General features: G+C 46.0%; 1 protein-coding gene across 1 annotated transcript in view; it reads right to left on the reverse strand.

The window, feature by feature from the left end:
• Window positions 1-1,889: 1,889 nt before the first annotated feature.
• The window catches only part of LOC103920692 (protein kinase domain-containing protein, cytoplasmic-like), a 14,770-nt gene continuing 6,881 nt past the window's right edge, over window positions 1,890-9,778 (reverse strand). The window contains exons 2-7 of the mRNA XM_009328523.1: window positions 9,631-9,753; window positions 7,248-7,519; window positions 6,042-6,121; window positions 5,843-5,947; window positions 4,168-4,344; window positions 1,890-2,761 (exon numbers count right to left, since the gene is read on the reverse strand). Of these exons, the coding sequence (XP_009326798.1) occupies window positions 2,658-2,761; window positions 4,168-4,344; window positions 5,843-5,947; window positions 6,042-6,121; window positions 7,248-7,519; window positions 9,631-9,753 (861 nt within the window). The 3' untranslated portion in view covers window positions 1,890-2,657. The remainder of the gene's footprint in view (window positions 2,762-4,167; window positions 4,345-5,842; window positions 5,948-6,041; window positions 6,122-7,247; window positions 7,520-9,630; window positions 9,754-9,778) is intronic.

The following is a 9,778-nucleotide window of genomic DNA, read 5'->3' on the forward strand; positions in this document are numbered from 1 at the left end:
TCACTGGGCACCATTGGACTGCAGTGGGATGTCACCCCAAATCAGACTGAAGCGGCATGCCCACCAGGTGTTACCTGCCGTGGGCAGCTGCACAGAGGTATGAGGAAAATCGGTGCATACGCTTTTACCAGTGTATTTGCGGCATCTTCTAAGTCTCTAGCACATGAACAGAATTGGACATGAATGTGTGCCTGTGCCCTAGCTATTTGTCTGTGCTAGTGTGATGAATGTGCCCACGGGGATCCAGGCTCTAAGGATGCACCTTCTCATTTGCAGGGGTGGACTACCTGTCCTACAAAAGCCACTCGCTGTGGCAACAGCAGATTGAGCATTGGGATTCTTTGAAGCCTGACTTCCATTTTATTGATTTTTTTTTTAATTATTACTATTTGTTAAGCACTGTGTGGTCAAAACTTTCAAGGCAGGTTGAGATGGTCTCTGCTCCCAGGCTCTAACTGCAGGTTTGGTGCTGGAACCTACGTTTATCCAAGCGACACTGCCATACCCTGCACCATCTGCTGAGGGGCTGGACCTGACTGCCTGGCAGGCAATCATACAAGGAAAGCTTCATGGAAAAATCGGTAACGTGAGAGGAGCATTGCATGACTAAAATACACAATATTTTTTTATCAGGAGAGATTTTTAGGATGGGGAGATCTTTCTAACACAAACTGGAATTGCTTCAACTTTTGCATTCTCTGTTTCTTCCTCTCTGAAATGACCCTGGGCTGGCCCTTGCCCTTGCTTTGGGGAATGTACTTCCGATTTGTATCTCAGGAGGCTGAGAGATATGGAATAAACTCTCATTACCTCTTGCTAATGTAAAGCACCACACAGCAGATGCCTGAAGCCCCGCTCAGCGGGGTCGATGTAAAACAATAGCGGACCCCTGGCAGGACCTTTCCTTTAATTTCCACAGGACCCACTGTAATGGAGAGAGCAGTCTGTGGCTGTCCATTTAAAAAGCCTTGCCTTCACAAAGCCTGCAGTGATGTGGCCATCACTAAGAAGAGCCTTCTTGTTGTGCTAACTAGGAATTCTCATTAATTGATATCACTATCAGAGTCCCCCAGCCTCAGTGTAAGCAGCAGGGGTTATAGCGCATGAGAAAGCCCCCATGCAATGGCATTGCTGTGAGTTAATAGAGTACTAACGAGCTGAAAGGTGAGATCCTGCACTAGGAAACACAAGACCAGATCATGAAAAACACAGCACAACCCCAGGCAAGAGCTCAGGCATCTTGTACATCCAGCATCAGCTGGAGTACCCCGGCTGCTACAGATGCCCGCATGGAAATAGCCACACTGTGGTAGGCTACAAGGAGTCAATGGCAATGTCCTGACAGCTGTTGTTCCCACCCAGCAGTGTGAGCTAAGTGAAAAACTCAACGTGGCACCGCAGAGGCTGCAGCGCGGCTCTCCTGCACAAGGCCAGGGACCTTCCCCTGCGGGGCGTGAGATCAGCAGTGATTTGGGCTTTCCCCGACCGTGCTACAGAAGAAGAGGTACCATATGGTCACTGCTTCCAGGCGCTCCCGGGAGTGGCACATTACATATTGCCATCTTTTACAGCCTGAAATTATACTAACCCCCACCTATTTTTCAGAGGCCATATCTACATTTTTAGCAAAGGGCAAATGCAGGAGGCTCTTGAGACCAGACTGTCTCTTCTATGCCTGTGAGCCTGCAAGTGCAGCCACAAAGCATCCTCCAAGATCTAGGAGTCCAAGGGGCTTGGGCGCATTCGTACACTCCTGAGCATACTCACAGGTTGTCCTCAGGAATGGGTGATGATGCTAGGTGAGCTGAAGGCGAGGAACACTTGCATTTGTTCATTTGGTTGCAGTAAAGACTTAAGACAATTAAAGAGAAAAACTTTTCACAGCATGCTTAGAATAAACATAGCCATTCTTTATCATACAGAGTAATGCCTTATACATAAATAATTTTAATGTCTTGCTCTTTCACGGAAAGTAACAGAGAAAAACCTTCAAGGTTGATACATGGGAGCTGGCATTACAAATCGCACAGGGTCAAATGCAAATCCTGCATCCAAACATCCAGACATTTGGTTCCAGAGTTGACCTATACACCACCTCCTTCCCCTGCCCTGGACGGAACTGAATCAGGACCCTCCTTGGAAGACCACCCCCATCATCAACCTCTGGTTATGGATCCCAACCCTGCAACCTCGACCCATCGCTGAAATCCAGTCCTTTACATTTGCAGTGGTACGAAATCCTGGTCGGCAGCTGCAGAAGGAGCCGTTGCCTTCTCCAAGGTGCGTTATCCATAGGTTTTTGGAGGTGAATGAACTAACTAAGCCTACCCAAGCCAGATCCCTTGCAGCTATTTCTATTTCTTGGCTGACAAGCTGGTTACCAAAGCAGCAAGGCTAGGTATTGCACAGTCTAGTGACATTTGACTAAAACTGGGAGCATTTATGTGGAACAGCAGTGTGGGAACAGATAAAGAAGCTAGCAGGGCTGCAATGAGAAATCTGAGCTTTGATCAAGGAGACAGCAGCATTTGACTCTATCTGAGCTGGCAAGGAGATCCCATCCCAAAGCTAAATAAAATATGTCATGCTTTTCAGCGGATGACATTCTTCCCAGTGGTTTGTTCCTCCCAGGATCATATTATGTGATCTCATTGTCTTTAAAGTCTTTCCCCGGAGGAAGCCGATCGTTTAATATAGACTACAGCATTAGCATCCGGTATTAAATCAGTTGAGCTACTCTGAAATGAGGCGAGTGGGCGTCCTGGAAAGGAAATGAAAATGCAAGTTTAATAGAGGAGATAGGCTCACCTTGACCCATGCTATTTATTGCAAGAGACACAGGAGCACACTGCTTGCTCAGCGGAGGGTCACTCCACCCTACCATGGATGTGTTTTACACTCCCAGTAAACTCCAGATGCTCTCCAAGTGTGCACAAGGAATGCAAAATCGGGCCCCAGAGGCTTTTACATCTTGCTTTGCTTTACAGAGTTGTCTTAAGAGGGACCAGCATGTTCCCACGGCTCTCATTAATCCAAACGGCAAAGTTAGGCACTCTGCATTTCAGCCACACACTTTTGGCATCTTTGGCTGCAAAGATGCGCTGTGAAAATGTGAGGAAGAAAAATGTCAGCTCAGGAAACATTAACAGACCGCAGGCACGGTGCAGGATGGCGGGGATCAGCATCCGAGCCAGGTGCTCCAGAAAGGGTCTTCTGTCCCACATGCTGCTTCTTCTGCATCCCCACCGCTGTTTTAAGCGGGGTTCCTTCCAGCCAGGCAGCGAACACAGCAACTAACAGCCGCCCCGTGAGGAAGCCAGATGTGATGCGTTAGGCACAACTCACACAATCCATTGCTGGTGTGAAACCAGCTCGAAGAGATTTATGTTGCATCAGTGTAAGCGCTCTTATGTCACTAGTTTGCCACATGCCAATTGCACACAAACCCATGGAAGAGCCGCATTTTTGGTAGTTTTGGGATTTTTTTTTTTATATGTCATGTGAGCCGACAAGACATGATTCTTAAGCACTATTGCTGAAAACATGCATTTACCTCATTTAGCGTTTCACTTCGTAAGTAACAATTCAGCCCACGATTGCAGTGTCAGCTAAATGAGGTAATTTATAATAATTCTGAAAACATGCTAACCGTAAGAGGCTATAATCAGAGCTAATTACACGGACATTTTGGAAATCCATTGGTTTTGGGCTTTAGTTTTGATAAAGGGAATAACAACTTGTAAGCTATGATTCTTTTAAAAATAGTAACCACCTTCTTTTACATAGCTTCTTTCATCTCTAAAAACCCCACAGCTTTTTGCAAACTATACATACCACAGGAATTGTTTAGCCTAACACCAAAGTGAAGCCATATCTGCATGAAATAAGTAACTGTTTAACAATATCTAGCAGTCCTGTGCAAAATTTGTAGAGGAAAGAATCTGCAGAAGGAGAATATAATTTCCCTTGTCTGTCCTAACAAATACTCAGGGGATCCTTGGATGCCCACCGCAGCAGCCATCTGATCTTGAGAATAGGAAAGACAGCTTTTATGTGCACCCATAGACTCAAGGAACTACGGAGGAGGGCAGCAGCAGCATCCCCACTCGCGACTGAAGAAGCAGGGGCACCACGTGGCAGCATCCTGTCACATTTGCCCAGGCTCACCTGTCCACGTCCTCCGCTGGGTGACGATAAAACTTTGACACTGCGATTGGGAGTTACAAATTGCGGCGGCTTCCTCAGCACTGTGAACAGACAGCAGGCATCCCAGGTGGCTGTAGGAGGGCCAGCACTTGTAGTCTTCTCCTTCCACCATTCGGAAGCCCTTTAGGGAGATGTAGTCTGGGAATAGAAAGAGGGTATTTAGGGAAACTCTTTAAGTGCACTTTCAGAGACTAGTTACAATATACACGCAGTATTTCACACTTCAGTGAAACTCTTAAAGAACTGTGATAGTGGTAGATTGAACTGACCTGCTTAGATGGAGTGTGTGGAGCTGCAAAGTTAAAAGAAACCCAAATCCTGGCTTTTAGTTCTGCAGGACAGCAACTCCTCCACAGATGTAAGAGGGGGGCAGAGCTCTCAAGGGTGAAGGGACAGGGGAGTGACCACAGGGGTGGGTGAGAGGGGGAGGCTGCTGTGCAGACCCACCTTTCTAGCAGGGCTCTGGAGAAGCCAACCTCACAATGGGCTCTCCTACAGCTCAGCCCCAACAGCAAAACCAGCTCATCACAAATCCAGCACCGAGCTACGTGGGGCATGCACTGATCCACCCACCATGGTGCCTTCCACAGGTACAGGAGATTTAGGAAGCCCAGTGGGGGAAAGGGAGGCCAGATCCTGCTCCAGTGGCATACAAAAGACCTGACAAGCCTGAGCAGGCGATGTTCAGGCTATTGTTCACTGATTGCTAAGAGTCTCACCCCACCTTCCCACACCTCTAGGATGGTGATCATTTTGGCACGTTGCTACTGGGCTAGTTGTGAAGCCAACAGGTAGGTGTTGTTGGAAAATACTGGCAATTCCTGTTAAAGCTGCTGGTCCTTCAGTGCAAATGACTGGATATCTTTGTTCACAACTGTGCAAATTCCAGTTCTTTCACATATGAAGAGATTTCCTTCCACAAGCCACCATCACCGCCCCACCACGGCAAGTGAACGCTCAGGAAAATGTAAGCCGCAGTAACCACTGAACTTTAGAAGCCTTCCTTTTGATTAGCCTCATCTCCACCACCGAACAGGTCCTTTTCAGAGGAGTGCACCTCACAGAGGCTCATTTATCCATTCACAGGTCCAATAGGATGGTCTTCAGAAAAAAGAAATGTAGAGGGCCCTAGCTACTCTGCCACTCTCATCTCGGTCTTGTGACCTCCCTGCTGTACGTTCCTGTAACAACACGTGCTCAGCAGTCAGAAGCCACCAAGTGAAACGGGAAGTTTCAGTATCAGCCCAGAAAACTGACCTGCTGGTCCAGAGGATAAGATGACCCTGAAGAGGGACATGAGAGACTCAGTTTGCTACTCTGGTCTAGTTGCTTAAGCTACCCCAAATATATTAACTTGAAACACTGATGCACATTATGAGAAGAGTATTTAGAAGCAGTACAAACATATGTCCGTATGTAGGCCAGATTGTCTGCACTGCATTTACTTTGCAAAACAATGCAATCTTGCATAGCTCCCATGAAGAAGCAACAAAAGGCAGCTCAAGGAAAGATACTTTTGGTGCTTCTCCTAGTGACTAAATACTGCTTAAATGTATGTGAGATCAGAATTTGACCAGTTACCAAGTTCCTCGCTCCCTCAGTAGTTATGTTACTTGAAGAATTCAAAATCATGTACCTTTTAAATGAAGAGGTCTTTTCTGCAGATAGAGTCCAGACTTGTACAGATGTAAAACCTTTTCAAAAGCTTTCAGGGTTTCATTTATCCCGTATCGTAAATCACCTACATTTAAAGAAAGAGATGACAAAGATGAGTAACTCCACGAAATACCATTGAGAGACTTATAATAAAGAATTTTATGAATATTAGCTGGTACCTGTTGCGTTCAGAATATCACTCAAAAAAGGCTGCAAAGCCGGTGGTGCAGAGTGTGGCAAAAGATAGGTGAAAAAATACCTGCAAAAAATCCCACAGACTGATTAGAATACAGTGGCTTAATTTCTCCAGTGATGAAGTTGTCTATATTTTCCCGTGACTCGATTATCCATATGAAACTAGTAAGTCTGCTTTGGTTATTAAGTTATGTTTGAGCACTTCATGGGCATCTCACAGACCGTACCTGTGAGTTGGGCTGAAACGCTAGTCCTTGCAGCACAGCGTGCAGCCAAGCACCACGTGAAATCTACCTTGCAAAGGCTCACGCAACGGAGCTTTCCCTCATTCCCCAGGGCCATTTTTGTGCACTAAGCAATAGATTTCCCATCAAAAAAAGACCTATATAGAAGAAGACTCATGCAAGACCTTTCCCTTGCCCTGGAAAGGTTTGGCATTCTTATTACCCCTGGAAAGGCTGAACACTCCCCTATTCACTCCCTGAACCCTCTAGAAAACTCCTGTTCTACAAGAAACAAGTTTGATACAGCAAGGCTGTAATAAACTATGCAGGGATTTGCCCTTTAACACCGAGTCCTGCAAATACAAGCTCCCTTACTAAGTCCTTCTGTGTAAATATCCAGCTTCCCCCAGTACTTGACCTGCCAAGCATCAGCGGTGAGTGGAAGTCTTTGCGTGGTGGCCTACACGAAGTGCTGCAGCAGTCTCAGCCCACTGCCCGTTACCTGTTTCATCGCTCTTCCACAGGTGCCAATAGTCTCCACAGGGAGACACGGAGTTCAAGGGAAGAGTTAGCCAGCCTGTTCCCAACAACGGGGGCTCAAAGTTGGCGGGCTTTGGTAGGTAGCCCGTGCTGCCACTGCTTTCGGCAAAGGTAGCCTCTGGATGTCAAATGCCAGGGCTTGTTTGGCAAACAATGAATTCACAGGTGCAACCTTTGGGGCAAGTTTCTAGAGGGCGTTGGGGAAAGGGAGCAGCAGAACAAAGACGCCTGCATTCTCACCAGACAACAACTACGCTATTTTCCTGCCTTATAAGGGAAATGAACTTGCTTCAAAGCGATCCTTAACTACCCTTTGACAGAGGTGAAGGGGAATCACTGCAAGGAAGAAACACAAGATGCTAGAGGCTACATGGCAGTGTGCGAGCTCAACCATGCCAGATTTTTCCCCCATCTTGCTGGACATACCGATATGCATTGAAAAGATTCTTCTTTTCATTTATTCCTTCACATTTCCCAACCGTAGAGCATTTGAGAGGAAAGCTTTTTGTAGGGAAGTCGAGTGTGCAATCATTATCTTCCCTGCATGACAGTTCCTCAGTGCTGGCATCATCTATGTCTGTCACTTTTAGGTTTCCATCCACCATAACAAACTGCCTTGGCTGGAAATCCAAGAGGACTATTGAACCCAGGGGGGAATGTGCCAAGTAAAACAGCAGTTTCACAAGACTCAGGCAAATCTGAGAAAGAGAATATGAATATGCATGGAAAAAACAGATGAAAAACAGCTATTAAATTGGAAGTAAAACAAAGGGGAGGGCATTCAATGAAATTAAAGGGGGAAAGAGCATATAGTACTTAAAAGGTAATTATATGTATGCTACAAAATTTATTATCAACATTGCCACAGGATTTGACTGTGGTAAGTAGTTTAGCAACATTTTTTTAAAACGTGCATATACAAAGAGACATTTGCAGTTAGAGGAACTACAGGAGAAAGATGTGAGGAAAACAATAGCAGCCTTCATGTTTCAGGAGCTATATTGATTTGCTAGCTGAAATCAGAAGGGTTTTTTCCCCACTCTGGCATAGAATAAATACATTCCCCTCCCTTCCCCCATGCTGCTCCATACAGACTGAGGCTCCATGGTCATTAATACCAGATTCATGCCTTGCTGCATCACTCAGCAGTATGAATTTGGGCACACAATCGTGCTTCTGAAGAATTAGCCAAAGCATGCAATGTATTTATTGCCAGCCTTTTTACTTTTATATCAACTTTCTGGCAGCAGGGAAAGGTCACACAATACCTGATCCAGCAGAAAGCTCGGTAAATGATTTTTGAACAAACTGGAGCTAGAAGAGCGCATTTATACTGCACCAGCACTTTGTTCAAGTAGCTTTTTGCAGCAGTTTTCATTCAGTATCGGGAGCCCTGGCATCAGATAAACTGTATCGTCAGCTAGGTGTGCCAGGCAGACCCGCACCACCCCTCGCTGCCTCCGATAGCGATCTGTGCAGGCATGAGGGTTTGTTCATTTGGAACAGCTTGCAGAATCACTGGTATCTGACATGGCTCATCAGAGGGGAATCCCATCCGTTTGGATGACCTAATTAGGAAACAGGACTAGACAGTACCAGTATAAATTCTGAATTAGTGTCTTCATCAGTCAAAAGATTATAAAAATCTTAATGCCACTGTACCAGACCTTACCACCAGCTAATCCAGCATCATGGGTTTCTAGCTCTACAGGAGACTTTGGCACATTTGAGAAGATGTGGTGCTGGGAAAGCTATGTAGAAGCCAGTATGAAATAGTTTGTAAGCAGAAGTGGAACTCCACAGGCCAAAAGAAATTACTCTGGAAGCTCTGACGCTATTTTAACTTCATTAGTGAGGCCATCATAAGAATCCCAGCTTCACGTCCTGCAGCTGAGCGAGCACAGTTGCCACAATCCCCCTCTGGCTTGGACAGCAAGGCTCCTCTTCAACATTAAGGACCGCATGCAGGCAGGGATTTTATTTTGGGACTTTTGTTATATTTTTACTTTGCCCAAAGCATTTCTTATTGACATTAAGGTATCCATACTTCTACTTGATGCTCTCTTTCCTCCTGGGAACCAAACAAGTAGTAGTGAATCCCCAACTGAGACCTTGAGCAAACTGTAATACAAGCTGCAACCAAAATAAGTGCCATGTCATAAGTCATTTATGTTCCAGGGGAGCTTAAGAGTCCCTGTGCAGGATGCTTAGGAGACAAGGCAGATCTCACGAACAGGGATGTGATTCTAGCACCTACAGCAGGAGGAAAGCAATTTAGTAGTGTTTGTACCGCAGTAATACCTAAAGGGCTAAGGTCAGAAACATCATACAAACACATGGTGAGAGGCTGCTCAGCTTGCTGCCTAAAATAGGTAATACACAGAAAACAACAGACTCATAGCGCGGCAAGGTGGCTTTCCCGAGTCAGACCCAGCCTGCTGAGGGGCCTCGCTAGGAAAGCCCCTCTGTGGAGTGGAACAATATAGAGGGAAAACTAGCAATATAGCATAATACTGGGTATTAAACCCCACCCCAGCCCTGAGCAAGATTTTGTGGCCATTTCCTCCCAGATGTAGCTCTCTTAACACGGCTTTAGAGAGAAGGGATATAACAGCGAGACGCCAGGCTAGGGCTATTTTAATGTGATTTAAAAGGAGTGAAAGCAAAACAGTTTAAGGACAATTTGTGGAAGCAAACAGTGTCAGCACGACAATTCCGTTTGCCTCAGCAGTTACCACGGCCTCTTCGCATTTACCCAGTTTGCGGTCTAAAACCGACTGATAAAACTCCCTTTGCTTTGTTTTCTTACTTTAAATCTCTCCTCCCAGGGGGTCTGCAGAAGCTGAATCATCTCCAGGGGGGATCCCAGCTCCAGCATGGCTGTCACCCGTATTTCAGGATCTCCGCTATTATCATAGCATTGACCGTGCAGCTGCCGGGAGGGAAGGAGCGATTGT

This window comes from Pygoscelis adeliae, unplaced genomic scaffold, assembly GCF_000699105.1.
Source record: "Pygoscelis adeliae isolate BGI_AS28 unplaced genomic scaffold, ASM69910v1 Scaffold130, whole genome shotgun sequence".
Taxonomy (NCBI): domain Eukaryota; kingdom Metazoa; phylum Chordata; class Aves; order Sphenisciformes; family Spheniscidae; genus Pygoscelis; species Pygoscelis adeliae.